Source organism: Artemia sp. Qi Xiang Cuo, chromosome 1, assembly GCF_049724085.1.
Source record: "Artemia sp. Qi Xiang Cuo chromosome 1, ASM4972408v1, whole genome shotgun sequence".
NCBI classification, from domain to species: domain Eukaryota; kingdom Metazoa; phylum Arthropoda; class Branchiopoda; order Anostraca; family Artemiidae; genus Artemia; species Artemia sp. Qi Xiang Cuo.
Window position 1 is genome coordinate 35,765,661 of NC_142794.1, and position 24,524 is coordinate 35,790,184.

The window sequence follows — 24,524 nt, forward strand, 5'->3', positions numbered from 1 at the left end:
TGTATGTTGTTAAAAATTGCTGTAATTTTTTCTCCAGCATACAAATAGCAGGCCAAACTATAAAGTCTTAAAAAACGAAAAGATTTAAAGTATTATTTTCTTTTTCCCTGAACAAAAAATGAGCAAAAATAAAATCAAATAATCTACCAAGCGTGAAATTACCACAAATCAGCATCGATAAATAAATGAAACCTAAAACGAACAGAAATTACAATAAATAACCGTGTCAGACTCAGAACGAGCCCTTTTTAATAGTCAAAAGTGATTGGAAGGCTTGACCTTTTTATAGTATAGATCGATGCGGGTATAATGTCTTATTTTTTTGTTGTTGTTGTTGTTTAGACCAGGGCACTTCGTATTGATGAAGGTGTTAGAAGAACTTTGAAAAGGCTTCATTGAATTGAAAATAAACGGGGCCGATGCCGATTTGCATAGTCAAAAGTGATTGGAGTACAACTAATCCCCCTCCCATGCCCACCCTACCATTTGCCTTTATGTTCAAAAACTAAATGTTGCCTTAAGTTTAAATCAAAATGCACTGTGATAATGCTAATTCCCAATAAGGCATCTCAGCAGTATCCCAAGAACGACTGAGGGTATTATGTTCAAACTTTCGGGGCTACTTCTGCTCTTAAAATTCAACCAAATCAAAATAGCGTAAGTGTATCCAAGCTATCAAAGAAAGTAAACAGATATTTTTGCGAATGGTATCAAGTTTTCCATTTCAGGTCAACTAGAGGTATGAAGCTAAATTAAACACTTCTATTTGTGTCCAGATTTTCAAGAGAGTGTATGTTGTAAGAAATTGCTTAAAATTTTTCTACAGTATACAAATAGCAGGCCAAACTATAAATTCTTAAAAAACAAAAAGGTTTAAAGTATTATTTTCTTTTTCTCTGAAAAGACTATGTCATTAAAATACCATAATAAAAAAAAATATACCTATTTCTACCTGGGATCCTGTCTATTTGTTTCTTTAACTCTACGAGTAGGCAAAATTTATCTTAAGACACTACTATCTCCTTCAGTTGGTTCTATAAGGGTATATACCACTATGACTGATACCTTGCACTATTTGGTCACAAATGAGGAACTAGTATTATATTATTAACAGCTTCTCAAGCTAAGCCTGACTTGGAAGCTTCCGTATTCATCACGAGCCCTACTCCCTGCCTATGAAGTATGAACCCCACCCTTCTTACCTGAAAGTGCTTCACCCATCATCAAAATGTATTTATTTATTTTAGAAGCAGAAATAAAACAATTTTGATATCTAAAAATGAGCATTTCCCCGAATGTCTGAAAAATTCTGCCATCATCTTTTACAAGTAATTAGTTAAAAAAAAAACTTTCCGAAAAAGAAGTTTTTCAAAGAAAAGTAAAGGCCATTTTAAACTTAAGATCAGCAGATACAAATACCTGTTAAAATTCAAACGCAAAATGACCAGAAATTACTATCAAAGAATAAATGAAACCCAAAACGAACAGAAATTAAATAAACAATCATCGCAAAAAAAAAAGTATATAAGTAATAATATAAATGAATAAACAAATCTTAAAGCAAGTAATGCTTAAATTGAATATGCAAATCAAGCTTAAAACAAAGAAAAGTATTTTGCTATTGAAGTATAAATGAAACTCGAAAACGAACAGAAATTAAATAAGCAAATCAATGCAAACAAACATACAATAGATACTAATATAAATACATAAATAAATCTTAAAACGAGTGAAACTTAAAATGAATATGCAAATCAAGCTTGAAACGAACAAAAATCACTGCAAACAAGAGTGCGGGTATCGCCTCCTTCTCTCACTGTAAAAGTCAAATCCTACTGTGTCATCAGCGCTTTACTGAAAACTATATGTGTCTTAAATTATCTTGGAGAGTACTAGCGATATCAAGTCGCATGTCTAATGTATAATGACATTAAATATTGAACTAACCATCACTTCAATATATTATTTTACTGTATTTTTATTTACATTCTAAATTCTCTAAGAGCTGGAAAAAGAATTATTTGTAATATGATTCACTTTCAGTGAAGTGCCAATGATGCAGTAGGCTTTAGGTTTTTACAATTAAGGAAAGTGTATCCAAACTCTTGTTTACAGTGAAACTGTCTTCGTCTTGAATAATCTTAGAAGGAACTAATAAATCAAACTGAATATTTGATATATATTTATATTAATTGGTTAAGACAAATCAATTAATAATGTAATGTAATTTTAATTCAAATACAACAGAAAATATTTGTATTTTGATTCGTTTTCCCTGAAGCCCTAATAATGATGTAGATTTTATGCTTTTTACAATGAGAGAAGGAGGCGATACCCGCACTCTTGTTTGCAGTGATTTTTGTTCGTTTCAAGCTTGATTTGCATATTCATTTTAAGTTTCACTCGTTTTAAGATTTATTTATGCATTTATATTAGTATCTATTCTATGTTTGTTTGCATTGATTTGCTTATTTAATTTCTGTTCGTTTTCGAGTTTCATTTATACTTCAATAGCAAAATACTTTTCTTTGTTTTAAGCTTGATTTGCATATTCAATTTAAGCATTACTTGCTTTAAGATTTATTGATTCATTTATATTATGACGTATATATATTTTTTTGCTATGATTGTTCATTTAATTTTTTTTTGTTTTTGGGTTTCATTTATTCTTTAATAGTAATTCCTGGTCATTTTTAGTTTGAATTTTAACAGGTTATCTGCTGATCTTAAGTTTAAAATCGCTTGTACTTTTCTTTGAAAAAATTCTTTTTCGGAAATTTTTTTTATTTAATATTTGTTCGTTGTTGATTGCAAAAAGTTTCAAGTTTTTAAAAATTCCTTATTTCAAAATAAAAGTTTTTTTTTCAACATCAAATGTTCCTCAAAGCATCAAAACTACTAGCAAAGTTACAATGTCAAAGTAAAAACATAACAAAGTACACAAAGTACCAAAGTAACAATACGTAATTGGCAGAACTTACAGCCCATGGACCGCAAATCGAAGTTGCCACGTAAATCAATGAATCTAAGTATTTAAGTAAACAAAGTGTCAAACTAACAGTAAACAAGTTCCATGGCTTAGATCCATTTCCCCGGGTTGGGGGCGGGGTTCAACCCCGGAAACATTGTTATTTGGCCTTTGAACTTTTTTGAACAAAATGGCAATCTCAAAATTTTGACCAGATACCCTTTGAAAAAGTGGGGCGTGGGCTAGTTGCCCATTGATCACTTTTGACTTTAAAAAAAAGAACGAGATGCTTCAATTTCCGATCAAATGAGCCCCTCCAAAGTTAATATGACTGGCCTTTCTACAAAAACCTTACTATGTTGCAAAGAGAAACTTAAACTAGCTCCAATCAATTACACGGGGGCTAAGGAGAATCTGCTCATCCGAGTACTATGATAATTTAGGATTTATACCTTTTTTTTTTTTGTGGAAAAAATTGGCTTTTTAAAGTTTTGATAAGATAAATTTGGGTGAAAAGGCACAAGGGGGGGGGTTAATACTAATGGGTGGGTTGATTTTGCTGTGCTTAACCTTTCCATGATAACTCTGTTTTCACTAATCTTAATATACAATTAAGAAAATAATAAAACATCAAAGAATAGATGCTTCTATAACTTCTGGATTTCTATTGTCTAAAGTTTAGTAGCAGAAAAAAATTAATTTAAAAAACTAAACTAACTATGCGAAAAAAATAAGTAGTCATTAGCAGTATATAGAGTTACCCTTCCATTTGCACTGCAAATAGAAGGATATTAGGGGATCAGGCTTAATGCTTGGGGGCGGAAGGAACTGGCAGCGCACAAACTCTCTGTAGTGGTCCTGTTTTAACTGATCTGAGGGTACAGCTAAAAAAAACAATAAAACATCAAAACATCATTGGTTTTGCAACCTTTTGTTTTATGTCATCTGATACTGAATAACAGAAAAAAGTTAATTACAAAAAACCAATATGTTAGTTTTAAATAAGAAATAACCACACATAAGAAATGAGGGGCACAATGCTGACTTCCCCTTCTTGCTTCCATTTGAAAGAGTGAGGATATTAGGGGGTCAAACTTCGTTATAATGGGTGTGTCACTTGATCCTGTTTTAAAACCAATACAACTCACTTTTCCATTGCTAACTTGATATGCCACCACAGCATAAACTACGGCCCTTCACCTGGGCTCTGGGTGTGGGGGGTTACGTTGACCCCCAAGTTTTTGATATCTGATCGTTGGACTACTTCAAACAACTAGCAATCTCAAAATTTTGATTGGATGCATTTGGAAAAAAGGGTGTGTGTGTATGTGGGGGGGGGAGGCTAGATGTCCTCCGATACCTTTTGGCTCATCAAAGGTAACTAGAACTTTTAGTTTCAAATCCAATGAGCCACTTCTGAAGTTTATACTACCTCTCCTTACATAAAAACCTTATATGCCTCATGGCATAACTTAAAACACTTGCCCCCAGTCTCTGGGGGTTTCCGACAATCACCGGGTTTTTATTATCTGATGTTTGAGCTATTTATAACAAAATCGCTATCTCAAAATTATAATCGAATGGGTTTGAGGAAAGGGCGTGGGAGGGGGGACTAATTACCCTTCCATCTCTTTTGACTCTTTAAAAGTGAGCTACAACTTTCAATTTTCAATTAAATGAGCCATCCGTGAACTTTATACGATTATCCCTTCTATAAGAACCATAAATGCCCTCAGGGTATAACTTATAACGCCTGTCACTGGGCCCTGGGCGGTTGCGTCGACCTCGGAGTTTTAATATCTGATGTTTGAACTGTTTTTAACAAAATGGTCATTTCAAAATTTTTATCGTATGGGTTTGGGGGAAATAGTTGTGGGGGGAGGGGCTAGTTTCCCTCTGATCTCTTTTAACTCTGAAAAAGCGAACTAGAACTTTTAATTTCCAGACAAATGAGCCCTCTCTGAAGTTTATACACACATCTTAAGCACCATATGTGTCCCCCAGGGCATAATTTACAACACCTACCCCCGGGCCCTGGGCCTTTTGTCGACACCGGATTTTTTGTTATCTGACCTTTGAACTATTTTTAACAAAAGGGTCATCTCAAAATTCTATCGAGGGGGTTTGGGGGAAAAGGCGTGGAGGGTGGGGCTAGTTGCCCTGCGATCACTTTAGACTCTTAAAAAGTGAACTAGAACTTTCAATTTACAATCAAATGAGCCCTCTGTGAAGTTTATACGAGCATCCCTTCATAAGAACCATATATGCCTCCAGGGCATAACTTACAACGCCTTCCCCCAGACTCTGGAGGTTTGTGTTGACACTGGAGTTTTTGTTATCTGATTTTTGAAGTATTTAAAAAAAATGGTTATTTCAAAGTTTATTTGGATGGGTTTGGGGACAAAAGGCCATAGGGGGGGGGGGGGCTAGTTTCCCTTGTATCTCTTTTGACTCTTAAAAACCCAACTAAAACCTTCAATTTTCAATCAAATGAGCCCTCTTTGAAGCTTATACAAGCATCCTTTCTATAAGAACCAAATATGCCTCCAGGACATAACTAACAGTGCTTGTCCCCGGGCCCTGGAGGGTTGTGTCGGCACAGGAAATTTTGTTATATGACCCTTTAACTATTTTTAACAAAACAGCTATCTAAAAAATTATATCTGATGCATTTGGGGGGACAAGGGCGTTTTTGGGGGAAAGCTAACTGCTCTCCGATCACTTTTGACTCTTAAAAAGTGAACTACAACTTTCAATTTCCAATCAAATGAGCCCTCTTTGAAGTTCATACGAGCATCCCCTCCATAAGAACCATATATGTCCCCAGGGCATAAATTACAACGCTGCCCCCGGGCACTCGGGGGCTGTGTCGAAACGAGAGTTTTTGTTATCAGACTTGAATTATTTAAAAAAAAAGTCTATCTAAAAATTTTATCTGATGCATTTAGGGTAAAAAAGGGCGGGGCTATCTGCCCTCCTATCTCTTTTGACTCTGAAAAAGTGAACTAAAACTTCTAATTTCCAATCAAACAAGCCCTGTTTGAAGTTTATAAGACCATCTCTTCTATAAGAACCATATTTGCCCCCAGTGCATAACTTACAATGCTTGCCTCCGGGCACGGGGAGGTTGTGTCGATCCTGGCGTTTTTCTTATATGATCTTTGTACTATTTTTTACAAATTGTATATCTCCAAATTTTGTCTGTGCATTTGGGGAAAAGAGGGCGTGGGAGGGGGGGGGGATAGTTGCCCTCCAATCTCTTTTGACTTTGAAAAAGTGAACTAGAACTTTTAATTTCCAATCAAATGACCCTTCTCTGAAGTTTTTACGAGCATCCCTTGTAAAAGAACCATATTTGCCCACAGGGCAAAACTTAGAACGCCCTCCCCCAGACCCGGGGAGGTTGTATTGACCCCGGGGTTTTTGCTACCTGACCCTTTAATTATATCTAACCAATTGGCTTTCTCGAAATTTTTATCTGATACGTTTGCGGGAAAAAGGGCGTGGAAGGACGGTGCTAGCTGCCCTTCGATCACTTTTGACTCTTAAAAAGTGAGATAGAACTTTCAATTTCCAATCCAATGAACCCTCTCTGAAGTTTATACGAGCACCCCTTCGATAAGAACCTGATATGCCCCCAGGGCATACCTTACAACGTCTGCCCCAGGGCCCTGGGCAGTTGTGTCGTCATCGGAGCTTTTATATCTGACCTCTGAACTATTTTTAACAAAATGTCTCTCAAAATTTTGATTTGATGCATTTGGGGAAAAGATGGCGTGGGGGGGGGCTAGTTGCCCTCCGATCTCTTTTGACTCTTAAAAAGTGAACCAGAACTTTTAATTTCCAATCAAATGAGCCCTCTGAAGTTTATTCAAGCATCCATTCTATAAGAACCACATTTGCCCCCAGGGACTAACTTACAACGCCTGCTCATGGCTCCTGGGGGGTTTTGTCGACCCCGCAGTTTTTGTTTTATGATATTTGAACTATTTCTAACATAATGGCTATCTAAAAAAATTTTATCAGGTGTATTTAGGACAAGAGGGCGTAGGGGAGAGGGGCTAGTTGCCCTCTGATCACCTTCGACTATTAAAAAGTGAACTACAACTCTCAGTTTCCAATCAAATGAGCCTTTTTTTAAGTTTATACTAGCATCCCTTCCATAAGAACCATATGCCCCTAGAGAATATATTACCACAACTGACCCTGGGCCTTGGGCGTTGTGTCGACACCGTAGTTTTTATTATCAGACCTGAACTATTTTTAAAAAATGTCTATCTAAAAATTTTTATCTGATGCATTTGGGGGAAAAGAGCGGGGAGGGGGGGGGCTATATGCCCTCTGATCACTTTTGGCTCTTAAAAAGTGAACTAGAACTTTAAATCTACATTCAAATGAGACCTCTTTGAAGTTCATACATGATTTCCTTCCATAAGAACCTTCTATGCTCACAGGGCAGAGCTTGCAACGCCTGCCCCCGGGCTTGAGTTTGTTGTGTTGACATCAGAGTTTTTTTATCTAATCTTTGAACTATTTTTAACAATATAACTGTCTCAAAATTTGAATTTGATGTATTTGAAAAAAAATGGCACGGGGGGGGGGGGTAGTCGCGCTCCAATCTCTTTTGACTCTGAAAAGGTGAACTAGAACTTTTAATTTGCAATCAAATGAGCCTCTCTGAAGTTTATACAAGCATCCCTTCTATAAGAACCATATTTGCCCCCTGGGCATAACTTACAGCGCTTACCCCCGGGCCCTGGGAGGCTGTGTCGATCCTGGCGTTCTTCTTATATGATGTTTGACTATTTTTAACAAAATGTCTATCTAAAAATTTTTATCTGATGCATTTGAGGAAAAGATGGCGTGGGGGACGGTTAGTTGCCCTCCGATCTCTTTTGACTCTGAAAAAGTAAAATAGAACTTTTAATTTCCAATCAAAAGAGCCATCTCTGAAGTTTATACGAGTATCCCTTGTATAAGAACCATAGTTGCCCCCAAGGCATAACTTACAATGCCCTCCCCTAGGCCCTGGGGGGTTGTGTCGACACTAGAGTTTGTGGTATATGATCTTTGAACTATTTTTAACAAAATGGCTATCTCAAAATTTTTGATGTATACAAAATTTGAAAATCTGATGCATTTGGGGCAAAAAGGGCGTGGAGGGGGGGGGGATGCTAGTTGCCCTTCAATTACTTTGGGCTCTTAAAAAGTGAAATAGAACTTTCAATTTCCAATCAAATGAGCCCTTTCTGAAATTGATACATGCATCCCTTCCATAAGAATCTTATATGCCCCAGGGGATAACTTACAACGCCTGCCCCGGGGCCCTGGGCAGTTGTATCGTCATCGGAGTTTTTTTTATCTGACCTTTGAACTATTTTTAACAAAATGTCTATCTCAAAATTTTAAAAGGGGCACTAGAATTCCTGATTTCCAATCAAATGAGCCCCCCTCCGAAGTTAATGCGACGACCCCTTCCATATGAAGTGCCTCTAGGGAAAATAAAAATAAATAATAAAACTTTGGAGCCGTATGGCCTTTACTATAGGCAACGCTATAGCGTTGCCTCTGAATTTCTTTTGTGATTTGGCTGAGCTTGCTACTCTATTTTTTGTGCTTGGAACTGGGGTAGAAGGATGGTTTCAAAAGCTTTAATAGTTTCCTCATTGCTAAAGAAATTAAAGCCTACCTTTTGCTCTAGTTCTAAGTAGTGATGTTAAAAAGTTGACTCACAGCAAGAAAATAAACTTTTGAATTAGGTATCACCTAATTTCGTGTTCCTAGCCCATGGAAATGAAGTACTGAAACTCCTAATAACCCCAGTTCCGAACTCCTGCACTCGTCAATTAAAGCGTCAATAGGGTTGTTGTTTTTTTACGTTGTAATGTTGCAAGTCGAAATTTTCATATTACTTAAAACATTGAAATTTGTATAGCCTCTAGGAAAGTGATGGGTCCCAACTGTGCAGCCCAGGGACTAATATTGTCCTTTTTGGCCAACCGTCTAGGGTTTAGCGGAAAGCAGGTCGTCTTCAGTTGGGGGGGCGTAAGGAAAGATGTAAGAGAAATTAGAACTTCCTGGAAGGGTGTAAAGAGGGAAGCCTTGAATTGACTGGGATAAAGGAGCAGTGTTGGCCTGAGGCGGTTTGGTGCTGCAGTAAGTTGTTAGCAGCAGTAGTAGTAGTATGTAGGTTCTTAGTGTTATAAGACCCAGAATGCCTTTTAGCCTTTAAGCGTGGTATTTATTGAAGGCTGTTAGAAATAGCGAAAGAAAAAAGTGTCTAATCTTGTTTTAACTTCATGATGTCCTTAAAGGTAAATACTTGTCTGTGTTGTTACTGAATTGTCATAGAATGATGTCCATTGTCAAGGTTCGAATAAACGAAGGTAACGACTTTTTTGAAGTACCCCTTGACGAAGATGGCTCGCTTTCGGTAGAAAAAATTAGGAAGGTATGCCTTACTCAAGGAGCAACTGGAAGGCCCTCAAATGGAGATGGCGTTGAAGTTATATCTGCAAATGGTAAAAAGAAAATTTTTCCCCCACCTGGGGGCTGGAGCAACAAAATCTACCATGTTGAGTTTCAGAAAGGTATGTTTTATTTTAACACATTTTTTATTTTTTCTAATGATTGTTTATAAAGTTAATATTCAAAGAATGTAACCTTTCTCTCAGTATAATGTGATGAACTGGTGATCCTTAGATAGAACAGACATGTAGGGGAGAACGGGGCGAAATTGGACAGGGGCGAACTTGGACGTCGAACCTGACATCTAGCCTATTGCTTCTATCGATCCACAAAAAATAGGGGCTTATGTATGTCTACATTGGCGGGAAGTTTGAAATCTAACGGAAATGTTAGCACCAGGATAAGAGGTAAGAAAGTTTTTTGATGCTTAAAAAAAAAATCTGGGAGTCGCAACATCAGCTTAATTTGCGGTAACAAAAGGTGGTAGTTTTCCTTTGTTGTTGATGTTGTACAGTTGCTAGATACATCCTCTATCTATGCCCTGAGTTTGATTTGTCTATTCCGAGTACTTCTTTTTCAGGACGCCATTTTCTAAAATTGGTTTGATAGGGGTGAGATTGGACAGCAATTCGGGGGCGAATTTGGACACTGTCCAAGGTCGCCCCGTGTGTCCAACTTCACCCCGTGCTATTTTTGTTTATCATTTTAGAGAATGTCTTTGCCTCTTTGGAGGCAATTTTTAGAGAATTTCTTAACTAATATTTGGAGTTTGATCGATGATGCTAGATGGTGTTGCTTGTGTGTAGATGTGTTTTTTTTCGCACAACACAACAAGATTCAGTTGGCTGTTTCATTAGCTTAATGAAAGGAGCAACATTAAAACTTAAAAAGAACAGAAATTATTCCGTATATCCCCTCCTCAACGCCTCACTCTTCACTACCCTAAAGTTTGACTCGTTCTCACAACTCTATTTTCTTAAACAATAAAAATTTTAGCGTAAAGAGCGAGGTGTTGAGGAGGGGACAACCCCTTTCATATACGGAATAATTTCTGTTCGTTTTAAGTTTTAATTACGCTTCTTACTTTCAGTTAAAAAAAACTTGTCTTTTGTAATTTATTTTCAGAATGTTTTTGAATTAATGCAGCTTCAAGTTTGGCTCATCGTGCATGAATAATTCAAACAAATTTTGTATATCAATTTTACTTATTTTTTGGCTAAATGGCTTTCTCGAAATTTTGTTCTGACGTAACTTACGAATTCACTCACGTAACAAACTATATTCGTATATTTTTATTACGTATTTTAGGGGTTCACCCCCTAGTCAATACCTCACTCTACGCTAAAGTCCAAATTTTGTTCCAATGCTTTAAGAATGACCCCTTAATCACAAAAGCCGTTAATTAAAAAAAAGTGTGTTTTTTTAATTTTTAATATAATTTTTTTTTAATTACATGATCAAACAATTCGTGGTAACGAACTGTATAGTAATTGCAAATTTTCGTTTTTTGGGCCTTCCTACGGACATTATACATTTGGTTGCGTTGAAACCTGTAAGCTTAATGATATAGCGAGTTGATTTTTTATTACAAAAAAAAAACTAATTTTAAAATTTTCAGGTATTTTTCTAGTTTGAATTAAAACATTAAAATTATTGCTCAGGCACCGTAAATATTTTAACAGTTTATATAATAGATTTGGTGATTCTGAACTGAACCTAAAAAAAAAATTTTAACTTTTTTCATGTCTTAAAAAGCCATTGCTTATACTTATAAAAAAAGAAATTCCGTAATGATGTTTTTCTAACAACGATTTCTACTTATCTTCTAATTTCTGGTTTTCTTTTTTAAGGTTTTTGAATTGTTGTAATCCCTTGTTAAAATATATACAAATATTTTTCAATTACCAGTTTTTTGCTCCTTAAGCAATTTAATGTAAACTTCTCAATACATGATATATATATATATATATATATATATATATATATATATATATATATATATATATATATATATATATATATATATATATATATATATATATATATATATATATTTATATATATATATATATATATATATATATATATATATATATATATATATATATATATATATATATATATATATATATATATATATATATATATATATATATATATATATATATATATTCAAAACAAATTTTATGGTATTGTTTTGAAAATGCACTTGACCTTAAATTTTATCACCTTAAATCAAATCAAAGAGAATGAACGCTTTAGTTTCGCTTTAAAAAAGCAAGCTGTAGGTTGGATTGTTATGTGTTTTCCTTTGGATAGTATTTGGGATTTTTATTTAAATTGGATCTAATTAACAAGTAATTCCCTTTTCTATAGTTCTTCTTTCTCAGCATGAGTTATAAAATGGTATTCTAATACTTAAAAATCCTAAAATAGGCATGAAAAATTATTCACTAGCTCTTGTCTTACTGCCTAGCTCTTGCCTAGCTCTGTTTATTGATATTGGTTTGATTTTTATTGTCTGTAGTACTGAGGAGCTCATTTAGGAGAAAATACAATAATCTACAGGTGGTCTTTAGATTGGTCATGCAGAACATCTCTCCCAGCTCCAATGTGTAAGTATCCTTGTAAAATGTCAATCTCTAAGCGTCGAAATAATTATATATATATCAAGTTTTAGAGGGAGCTCAAAGCAGATGTTTTCAATAAGAGGAGCAATAAACCTAGCTAATGTTTTTCGTCCATTAAGGAGATGCTCTGTGCCTACATATATATATATATATATATATATATATATATATATATATATATATATATATATATATATATATATATATATATATATATATATATATATATATATATATATTTATATATATATATATATATATATATATATATATATATATATATATATATATATATATATATATATATATATATATATATATATATATATATATATATATATATATATATATTAAAAACAAATTTTATGGTATTTGTTTTGAAAATGCACTTGACCTTAAATTTTAGTTTTCCAGTCTTGTTCATAATTTTGAAGCATAAATGACCAGTCATTTAATGAGAATAATGTTTAATGAATAATAAATTTAATGAATAATGTTTGCCATAGATGAGCCAGTCTCGCTGTTTTTCGAAGACGAAGTTTGTCGAGTCACAAAAAATAAGGAAATCCAGTATGGCATGGTGGTTGAAACGGCTGACTATTCGAGTGACGATGATTCTTCCGATGAAGACGATATGATGGTTCAAAAAGGGTTTGTCAAAGTTGCGTGGTACCCTAAAGGAGAAGAAGAGATTATAAGAGCAAATAAAGTAATTCTTATCATTTTGTGTTCAATTCAGATTACGTTTTTATAACAATATTTCCACTACTGTATCTACTAATGTAAAAAAAAGTTTTTTTTTTCAAAAAAGAAATTTTCAAAGAATAAAGAACGAACCATATTAAAACTTAAGACTAATAGAAATAAAGTCATATAATAATTCAAACCAGAAGTTACAAGCAGAGATACTGGTATAAATGAATAAATGCATCATAAAACCAATCGAAATTGAAATGAATAGTCAGTTTAAGCTTAAAACGAAGACGAATTGGCACAAGCCGGAGCATGACTATCGCCCTCTAAACCTTCTAAAGGCTGCACTTTGCTGAAGAAGATGTGTATTTCGAGAACTGTGTTGTTTATTTGTCTTAACATCAACAACAACATAACAAAAAATATCATTTCAAGAATAATTATGGTTTACAAACAAAGAGTTACCCTCCAACCCTCTAAACATTTAAATTAATGTCTGTTCGAATCTAAATGAAATAATTGTATTATTTGTTAATACTAAGAGTATCTGTAAATATTTTTCAGTTGCTCTGCTTAAGGACTTAAATACTGGATCTTAATTTAAAATTCAGGGTATTTAATCGAAATTTTTGAATAACAATAATTTCTGTGACGAATTTTCGAATAATAGTTTCACTGTATAATTTTTGGAGGATAGAAAGGGGGACTGTAATTTATATGGAATGAAAATGTGCGTAATATTTGGCCCCCTATGGTACGGAAGCCATTCGTACATCCATTCTGCACCCTTGAATATCGACATGTGTTAATCTCCATTTTAATAAAGGAATCTCTTTATGTTATAATAAGTTGTAAATGGTTCTTTTTTAAATAAGTCCTTTTCTATTTGTTATTTATTAAAGAACTCGGCTCTGTTGCCAAAGGAAAGGACAATAAATAAATAAGAAATAGGACGTCAGGAATCAATATAACCAGGTTTCTTCCCTTAGTTTTTTGCCTTAATTTAGTTTCTCTTGGTCCTTGAATTTCAATAAAGGTTTCCTAGGTCCTAAAATTTCAGTTGGTGTGTCTAGGTTCTTTACTTTTTTTGAAAAACTTATTTTGTAAGAAGTTTTTATAATTAATTTCTTAAAATGCAGAATGCACTCTAGATGGCCTGAAATTTTGAGGCAGATCTGTGTAAAAAAAAAAATTGGATTTTTACGCAAACAATCGATATAAGCAAATTTATTTCTAAAGTTTTGTCGTCGTTAAGATACATACTTTCGGCCCTGTCTGCTTACCCTGAAAGTTTTACGTCGATCGGAGAAATTCAACGTTTAAAAATACATTTTATGTATCACGAATCGATGCAACCCGTTTTTCAGAATATTCTTTTCATCTTAGTTGATTTATCTGGTTCAGTTTACATACCCAGGAAGATTGGGCCTACTCTGCACGTCATGAATCAACACAACTGTTTGTTTCGATAAATATTCGCCGGTTGATCGCAAAAGGTCGTAACTGACATCCCGAGATACGAACGTTATCTAGTCTTATTTTTTACGAGCCTTATAGTTGTATGTTTGTTTTGTCGTACGATGCCTCTCAGCTGAACAAATCAACAATATAGCTTTATCGTAACTAAATGTTGCCTGCTTTTGTGAGAGCAAAATTTGTCGTAACTTACCGGAGGATTAACTTGAGGACTTTTTTCATAACTGTATAGCCGCTATCATACAACTTTGTTCCCCTTTTTGTTGGGGTTTTAGTTTGTTGTCCCTTTTGTTTACTGCGTAGTGTGACCTGAAACAATTGTAGATTACGGAGTGAACGACCTAGCAAGTGGTGTCGTCTTGAGGGTTGAAAGAATTCTGCTCATCTACCCTGATGTTTTCAAGATTATTACTTGGTCGGGTTCATGTGTGCGACAGAACATAAGTTCAATCATGAGCTTCATCATGTAGAAAGTACTCCATAAGTACCCTACACTTTGAAAGCGACAATGAAATATTATAAGACAGGTCACTCGAGCAAGCAGGAAGTAGATGCAGTTTATAGTTGCATTGAAATAAGCCTCATGCGTTCCGAGGAACATTCACTTCTGAACTTGGTGAAGGAGCTCAAAAAAGTTAGCAGGAAGCGTCCGTACTTTATTATTCAAATGAACAATGTGCTGGATTTCTAGCAGGCCTCCAAGAGCTAGAAGTCGCTAGTGCATCATTTTCAAAATTGAAACAACTGCGATGTACATATGGTCACTCTAAAAAAGTCAATTACAAACTTTCGTTTTCTGAAGAATTGGTCACTGATATAACTGTTGCTGTGGAGGCTAAACTTAAAGCAAGGAAGGATACTTCTTCCACAGAAGTGGTTGAGTTTCTTGTGGTACGAAAGCCATTGGATCGCAAAGTGTTTATTCCTATTTGATTTTCCTCACTACTTCACTGTGAATAAACTGAAAGCCTACTGGGGCTTATGGCGTCAAAAGTCTTGGGTAGATCAGAAGCAAATTTTGTGTCCGCCCCCAAATTCTCTTCTTCTAAGCACAAAATATGAAGTCCCTTGCATCCTCCCTCTTCCCTAAAGTTTCAACTCCTAAAGTTTCAGCTCCTCTTGTTCCCAAGATGTTCCAAATATGCCAGGTTGGAAACCTGCATAGGCTACATAGATTCTTTCAGTTATTTCTGAACATCTCCCCGAGTCGAAATTTGAAGTCCACTTCCCCCCCCCCCCCAAACACCTGAAAGTTTCATCTTGATCCCATCAAGCTGTTCCCGAGATATTGCAGATTCGCTGTTTTGAAACCTGGATACACATAGATTCTTTTGGTCTACATCGCTACTTAAAAAAAATGGATTCTAGTCGAACAGTGACTCCTAGTGCAAAAAACTCTAGATCCTTATCCTTTTTCCCCATCCCGAGGCCAAAACCTTACGCCTACTTGCCCCCTCCCCCAAGACTCATGAAATTTTCAACTTGATCTCCGAGGCCATTGCCGGATATTGCAGATTTTAAGTGTTGGTTACCTGGCAACACATAGTGTCTTTTGATTTGCCTTGCTACTAAGACGCGAATAAATTCCAATTCCTAAAAGTGGTTATACTGTAAATAGCTTTGAGTGGATTGGAAACCGAAATTTTTTAGCTGCTTCCCTTCCTCAACCCAAAATCCCCCTGTCACTCCCCCTTCCGTCTCCTACACTACCTGAAAGTTTCATTTTTTTCTAGAGGCGTTCTGGAGATATTGCATATATTTTATTTTCATAAACTGGATGCACATACTGTCTTTTTATTTTGATCTAGTCTCTCCCCCAAGTCGTAGTTCACCACATACTTGCGTCTCCTTCCCGTCAAAACCACCTGAAAGTGCCAGTTTGACACTTCAAGTCGTTCCCGAGAGACGCCATTCAGACAGCCTGTCAACACATAGTCTTTTAATTTACCACGCTACTTGACTGTACCGTGACTATAGTAGCACGTATGTACCATAGCTGGTTATACTACCCATGGCTGCCAACCAGCCATGCAGTTGAATTGAAGTTATCATATATTTTCCAGTAGGTTGCATCAAGACATGGCTAATTGTAGACAGAGAAAAGCCAAGACAGATAGTCCAAGTAATTGAGAGGCAAATGCTGAAATCGCAGGGGCAGGGTAAACGGCGGGAGTATACGTGAGTTTTTCATTGGACACATACCTGTGTGTTCGTTTTTGGAAAGGCATGCCTGCCTAGAGTCTCAGGCATGTTGACCAAGAACTTAAAACTGACATAAGACCGTTAGATTGCCTATAATGAGAGGCAAACAAGGCACGCCCGCCTATGGTCTTAAGAAGGTTGACCAAGAATTTAGAATTGACATAGGACCATTAATTTGCTTGAAATAACAGGCAAACAAACGTTTAAAGCCATTTTTATCTTACAAATAATACATATTCGTTGCCTAAGCTCAGTCCCACATTCTGAGAAAATTTAAATTTTTCACAAATTTTTGGGTCACTTGCCCGAGACTCTGGGTGGGTGGGCGTCTCCTAATATTGTCCCAAATTTCTCTCTCAATTTAGCACTATTTATAGTTTTTTTTACTTTTTCTAAAGTTCAGTATTCTATATGAAATTTATTTACTAAAGCTTCAATTGACTGACCGATCACTAATGCCTGGAGATGTCGTTGCATCACTAGAACGTGGGCTTGATAAAGTTGGCTACTGCAAGTCCATTGATGTCACAACCAGCCTCAGAATTTTTGGATTTGATGAGGTCATTCTAAACGTCAAAAGTGAAGATTTGGTGCCAATACTGGTAAGTGATCAGTAAATAATTCTCAGTTTTCGATACTATCTTTCGCCAGCAAATCGCCCGAGAAGTCTATATATTTCATTAGAAGTGAAAATGATACAGTCCACCATGAGCGTAGGGAGGGGGGGGGGGGCGGGGGGGCAGCTGCCCCCCCCCTCGACCTTCAAATTTACATTAGATATGGCTGAAAAAGCCGATGTTTTGGAAAAATCAGTTGATAAAACTCCATCACACTATCGACTGCCCTCCCCCCCCTAGACAATATGCTGCCTAATGCTGCATACGCCCATACAGTCCATTCTATTTTATCTAAAGGTCTTCGACAATAAAATACATGATTGACTCATAGTATTGCACTATCATAACACTAATACCTTTTTTTTTTTTCTTTTTTTTTTTTTTTTTTTTGTGCAATCGAAGTTCCCTGTGCAAGCTTTGATATGTTTCTTTTGATCCCTTACTTTTTAATATAGTAATAATGTAACCAATGGAGTACTAAAGGGAGACAGAAAAAGAAAAAAACGGAAAAAGCACAAATTCAAGATCATGAAAAGGTGGCAATTGACTACGTTAATATATGACAGGCTCTTGCTCGCTACAGCGATTTTTCGGAAAAACATTATTTATTCCAAGTTTTAGTAATTTTTTTCGTATTACGGTACTAAGGTGGCAGAAAAAGCAACAATTTACGGTAACGGAAATGCTGTATATTAATAGGAGAAAAATCATTCTTTTTTAACAGTTGGTAAACTTACCATGGCAGTATTATTAGTAAAGACAATGGGAGCAGTGAAGATGTTAAAAGCAGAGTAGCCAAGGCTCAGGGTGTTTTTTCACAGTTAAAAAAAGTTTGGAAGAATAGGAATATAAGTCTGCAAACCAAGATAATAATATTGGAAGCTACAGTGATCAAAGTGATGACAGTGATCAAAGCATAGGCGCTCCGAAAATCAGAAGAAGATTTGCTTGATGTTTTCCAGAGAAATTGCCAACGGATTGTTCTGGGTACCTGGCTGACTGACCGTATTTCAAACAGTAGACCTTACGAAGTGGTGTTCAATTCCGCTTTCTAAGGCTATAATGAGAAGGGTCGAGATGACTAGGGCACGTTTTGTGGATGAAGGATGACGCATTGCGAAAGATTGTCCTTTTCGGCCAACCATCTAGGGCTAAACGGAAAACAAGTCGTCCGTGGTTGGGGTGGAAGGATGTCACAAAGAAAAGAAATGAAAACTTCCTGGAAGGGTGTAAAGAGGGAGGCTTTGAATAGATTGGGATGGAGGAGGAGCGTGCGACTTGGTGCTGCAGTGAGTTGTTAGTAGTAGTAGTAGTAGTAGTAAAACCTGGAAACATATAAAATAGAATTATTCCAAAACTGGAATAATTTGAACAGAGCTTTACGGCTACATTTCCCTCTATTCTACCAGCAATCTTTGAGTAACCAATTCTTTTATCCTTCCTGAAGTCACATACTAGCCGTGAATGGAAAGAACGTAACTTAGTAGTAATGTTAATACCAAAAAGATAAGTCAGAAGAGACGGAAATTTTTTACAAAGAAGGGGAGACGAGAAAGAGGATGAGGAACCGAAGGAAAGGTACTCGCATTTATCAATATTTAGGTAAAGGTCAATACCTGCACATGCTTTACTTATGTAACTTACGTATTTTGGAAGGTTATTTTTAGATATATACTATCTATAACTAAAAGATAATCAACATAGACTAGGTATGAAACGTTAGTAAAACCATAAAAATAAGTAGGAAGTGTAATCTGAAGTTTTCGACAAAGAGTTAATTTAAACAAACTAGGAGAGAAAACTTCTTGTCGAAGTCCCTTTCGGAAGGAAACATGTTGACCATAAACAGGACCATTAACTTTAGCTTTAAGAAATGAAGACGAGTAAATACTTTCTTATACCACACTGGCTATACATGACATATGAAGCTAAGAGCAAAAAGTATCGCGAAGCAAAACATTCTTGCTCAATCTCTTTGGTAAATATTGTCTTTCATGCTTTCGGCTTGGTCTTTCATTCAGTGTCTGTTCGTATCTTGTATAGTAAACTCCATAAGTTTAGATTTTTTGTTGTTTTTTTCTTTTTTTTTTTTTGTTTAGCACTGAGGACGACTTGCGGAGGTCCTAGTCGAAATATTTGCTTGTTTTTCGTCTTCATGTTTTTGCCACTGGCTGACAAAATCCTCGTTTTCTCACCCTTTTTTGGTTTTATTTTTTATTTATTATTTCCTTTCCTCTCTTAGCTTCGTATTTCATGAAGATGAGTAGCAATATTTTAGTAGGAAAATGATGCATTCCACTGCAGCCGGGTTGTATCTGACGCCAGGTTGATACCCAAGCTGATTCCTGATTTTGCTTGAGTTGAAACCCAAGCAAAACTGGTATCAGTGGTATGTGAGGATGAAAAATTTATTGTAAGGTTACAAGATGCCGTAACTGGACGATAAGATGAACAATTAAGGGAATATTTACCTTTTTCAAGTTGTGAAACTACTATATACTGCACAATATTTCAACGAAAAACGAAATTTTTCTATAACTCTATACCTAAAATTCAGCTTCCCCCATCTACTAAATTCAAATTTTAAAATTTGTTGTACAGGGTATTTTAAATTGATAATACGTTGAAAATTTTTGAATAGTGGACAATTTTCTTATTTTTCTCTAGTGTAGATCCTTCTCTAAGAAAAACTGCAAGCAAATTGGATAATCTTGACTGATGATCAATGATATAAGGATCTTTGCCTTTTGGTTCAAGTTACAGCTGCAATATTGCTTGTATCACAGTGAGCATATTCCTTAAGAGCCTACGGTACCTAGAATCACCCCATCTTGTCCATTAGAAACTATTTTATTTTGTGCAGCCACCCTATATAAAATTGATTGGGAGGTCGTGCGGTAAATTTTAGAACTGGGATGAGAGTTTCGTATAAGCAACAGAAAACTAAAAGCCGACTCGCAATTTTCTGGAAATCTTACTTAACCATTTACCTTCTCCTTTTTTTTTGAGGGAGAGAGAAATTTCCAGTTTTAATGATACTTGCGTCTTTAGAAATTGTTAATTTCGTTTTTCAATTAAACGGAGCAGAATATTTTTTTGAAGTTTAAGTATTAAAGCATATTTGCTAGGAAAACACTGAAATTCAGCTTAAAGGAACTAATTTTGAGCAATTTGACCGTTCCGGGAGTTCCTTGTAGCGTTACCCGCTTTGATTGACAAGCTCGCCGACAAAAGGGATTTAAAATTCACTACCTTTTAAATCAAATGTATCAGTCTAACCACAAATTCTCAGCAGGTCTCGATTATACCTAGTCCCCGGGGAGAATTTGCTAATTGGCCCCTTGTCTTCGCAACGATAAGCCAAAGCTGAGGCGCGCAAAAATAATTTTAAGGTAGCTTGTCCTCTTAAACACTAAATTTTTTTTTTTAAGTGTTGTCGGCCAAATTCCTTTTAGGATGGACTTACGAACACTCTATGCCATTTTTTGTTCCATATTTATTGTTCATTAAAGGCAAACCAGCAACTAATATTCTCATTTAGTTTTATTTTTGTGAAAGAAAGATTGAAAGAAAGAAAGATGTAGAAAGGTCACATTTTCCAGGGGAAATTTTATGCAGGGAAATTCCGGAATTTATATACGGAATTCTTTTTATTTGTCTTGCTTTCCCTTTCGCTGCTCAATTTTACGTGCGAAGAAAATGTTCCGGGGAAAATTTTTCAATGGAGAGGGAATTCCCTTGGGGGGGGATATTTCCATACGAGAAAGGGGGGGGGGGGGCTGCGGAAGGAATTTTCCGGTGGAGAAGCTTTTCAATGGGAGAGTGGTGAATTTTACAGGGCAAATTTTCTAATTAGGGGGGAGGAGGTCGAGCGTGATCTGAAAAACGATAAGAAATTAATGAATAACTCCTATTCAAATAAAAATGAGAAGAATTTCCCAGGGGAAGATGTCCGAAGGAATTTTTAGCAAGTTGATAATCATCTAGGGGGGATTTTCTGAAGAAGGAATTTTCGTGGGGGATATTTTCCACGAAAAGTATAGGATGGAGGTGGATTTTCGGCGTGATTTGAAAAGCGATCATAAATTAAATATATAAAAAAAACAGTGTTTAATCTGAAAGTAAGGAGCAATGTCAAAACTTAAAACGAACAGAAGCTATTCTGGATGCCTGGAGGCTGCCCCCTCTTCAGTCCCTAACTCTTTACGCCAAATTTTGAATTGTTGTCTGAATTCCTCAAGAACCACTGCTGGAACACAAGGGCGTTTATTTGAGATATAAAGCTATTTTAAAGCACTAAAAAAAACTTTAACGTAACGAGTACGGGACTGAAAAGGATGCAGTCCCCTTTATATACCCAATAGTTTCTGTTTGTTTTGTGTTATAATGCTGCTCCTTACTTTCCGTTGAAATATCATGTTTTATTTTTTTATTTAATCACAGCGCAAAGCTACTAGGCCAACCCAGCTGAAAGCTGTGTCAGTTTCTTTGCTTTATTCACCTCAAGAGTCGGCACTCCAATAGAGTGGAAAACTTGTGACAGTCCGGTATGAACTGCAATCCTCAGAGTTTACAATGTCTGTAACCTTGTAATATTATTGAGATGCTAGGTTCGTTTTTCCTAATCTTATTTATCTCTTAGCATTTTGTGCTATTTTTTTTATGTTTTATGCTTACTGGGGCATGCAGAGCGAAAGGTCTGAAAGGTCTTTGGTCTACTTCAAAGGGATTTTGGAAATATTTCCATGAAGATAACCCAGAGTCAACAATGTTTGTATGACATCTGAAAAACAAAAAGGACAAAATAATCCTTGAAAATTCTTAAAATCTAGCAAGGTCTATAATTTCCGGAAGTTTTGTAAAGTACCAGAAATTCTTTGGGACTGCATAAAAACCGTTAGTTTCAACAATTGTCATTTTCAATTTAATCTATACAAATCGACTTTTCCAAACCTTTTTTTTTTGATAACGTAATACGTCTTCTTCAAGAAGGAAAGAGTATAGATAAACATCAAAAGAAGATCAGAAATAAAGTTTACAGGCTTATCAGCAGTTCTTCTTTTCAGGCAGTTTTTTCTCTTTTTTTTGTGCGTGTTTTTGAACTTGCTGTTATAAAACATTGATGTATGAAGGGCACTTTTCTCCTTTCCGTCTCTAAAGAAAGGTGAACTGAACACATACTTTACTGGGAAATCGAACAGATTAATCAAACCAATTTTCTCTGCAAAATTAACAAAGCTGTTTAATGTTTTTTTCAGATTATGGTAAGCTTTTCATCTGTTCATTGGACGATGATCGGATATCGTAATGAAAAATTAATAATTTCAGATTCTTGGATCTGAAAAAAAGAAAATAACTTTGAATCGATTTCCTCGACTTTTAGAAACTGATTTGGTACTAGTTTCTTTCTGTGAGTCGAAAAAATATGAAAGACAAATCTTTAGCTATTAAAAAAATCGTAAAAGTCTCAAAGTACAAAAAAACGTTAAGGTTAGAATCCTTACCCTTCCTACCGCAGCTACCTCTCCCATAGTAAAAGGTGTTGTACACTCAGATTGATCCTCTCCACACTTTTTCGGAAACGTCGATTTTGTCATACATGCAAAGAGTTTGTTTTTTCAAAGGCTTTTTGAATAACCTGAAAGAAAATAAGGTGCTGTCTTCAATTGATTAAATAAATTTTATTTTATTTATATGCGGTCTTCATTATAGGAATGGGCTGAGAACATAGCTGTGTATTATGAAGGCTGGATTGGTGTCATTAGAGAAGTGAACATTGTCATAACTGCAAGGTCAGAGCAAAATGTTTTGTATAGAATGGATCAAAAGATGGCAAGTCACTTCAAGGATATTACAGATAAAAGAAAAAGCGTAAGTTTCTTTGTTCGTTGTTTTTGTTTTTAAAAGGATTCAACTTCAAGCCGGAGTATTAGCAACCTCAACCTGGCCGCCGTTTGCCCTGCCTAAATTTCTTGTCCCTTAATTAAAACTAGTGCACCCTCAACTGGTACAATAGAATACACATGTGACATTTACATCAAGAGCTACATCAAATTTTTAAGCTCTAAATTTTTAAGCTCAAATTTTTTAATTTTTAGCTCTAAATGTAAGTACAGAAAACCATCTGTGTGACACGGTATACTAGGTTTATATTTTTCTTTCTTTTTGTCATTTGTTGTCTAGTAGTAGGCATGGGTAAAAATTGCTTTGAAAAACCTATTCTGAGATTGGTCATTGCGAAGCAGCCTAATATAAAATTTTGATGCGCCGAGGGAATGAACCTTACTACTCGCTTGTCTCTTGCTGTCATTTCGGCTACAAGTATTAATTTTTGACTTTCTGTTTACATGCTTTTACGTCAATCAAGGTTGGTCATTCTAAGCAGAATTGGTACGAAATATTAGTGTTTTTTGGAAGTAGTATCTAAAGCTATCACGTGGAATCAGATCAAATTTCAAGATAGTTATTTCAATCAGAATGGTAGCCATATACAAAAATTTGGCCCCAATGGCAACATGATCCGTACAACCCAAGAGATAAGAATCCGAATTATGCATATGATCTACTTAAAGATGATTAATAAACACTTTTTAGCAAAAACTGGACATCTTTAATGATATGAGAGTCACACAAAAATGTTTGATGTATGCTATTGGAGGTCTTTAAGTTAGGTTGTTGGGCATGTCCCCATTCCAATTCCTCAACTTCAAGTTTGCAAATATAGACATGATTTAAATATTTTGATCAACAATTAGTTAGAGTCTATTTAGGGAATGATCTCAAATCAGGAAAGGTTAATCGTCGACTTAGTAAAGAGAGCCATATGCCTTGTGTATTGTTCTTTTTATTTGGCCGTTTTGTATAACAAGAACGGTCATAGAAATCACGGAGTTTGCTTGTTGATCGGATATTGAAAGTTCAAGTGAACTTAGTAAGGGAAAAAATCGATTGGTGAGGTAGCCCCCCCCCCCCTGCTATGTCCTTTTTGCTCTTGAGCACTCCTGTAACTCCACATGGCATTGGTTCCCAACCTTTTTCAAATCCCTTACCCCGGATATTCGAGCTGAGCTTTTTAAAATCCAGACTAAATGATAAGAGGTAGAGCCCTTAATCTTGAGCTGTATCAAGTCTTTTTCTATGTTTGTTCTTGAAAAATGCATAGGATGAAAATGCCCTCTCGACAGGTACTGGTCTATGGAAAGGCAATAGACACTTTGGGGCATTATCACCGATGATTAAGCCCCGCAACATTGAGAACGACACTAAACCTTAACTTGGATGCATTTTTTAAACATAATTTTAAAGTAACAGAACATGTTGCATAGTTATTTTTTAAATAATTTAGCATGAATATTTATGGACAGAAAACTCAATATTTCTCAATGAGATCCTTGGGCTTGGATATTCGAGCTGAGCTTTTTAAAATCCAGACTAAATGATGAGAGGTAAAGCCTTTTGTCTGGAGCTGCA

At 35.5% G+C, this 24,524-nt stretch overlaps 1 protein-coding gene across 1 annotated transcript in view; it reads left to right on the plus strand.

The window, feature by feature from the left end:
- LOC148956244 ((E3-independent) E2 ubiquitin-conjugating enzyme UBE2O) overlaps positions 1 to 24,524 on the plus strand; it is a 118,258-nt gene that overhangs the window by 8,681 nt on the left and 85,053 nt on the right. Inside the window, exons 2-5 of the mRNA XM_089100427.1 lie at positions 9,283 to 9,558; positions 12,573 to 12,775; positions 16,869 to 17,039; positions 22,767 to 22,925. Coding sequence (XP_088956553.1) covers positions 9,321 to 9,558; positions 12,573 to 12,775; positions 16,869 to 17,039; positions 22,767 to 22,925 — 771 coding nt within the window. The 5' untranslated portion in view covers positions 9,283 to 9,320. The remainder of the gene's footprint in view (positions 1 to 9,282; positions 9,559 to 12,572; positions 12,776 to 16,868; positions 17,040 to 22,766; positions 22,926 to 24,524) is intronic.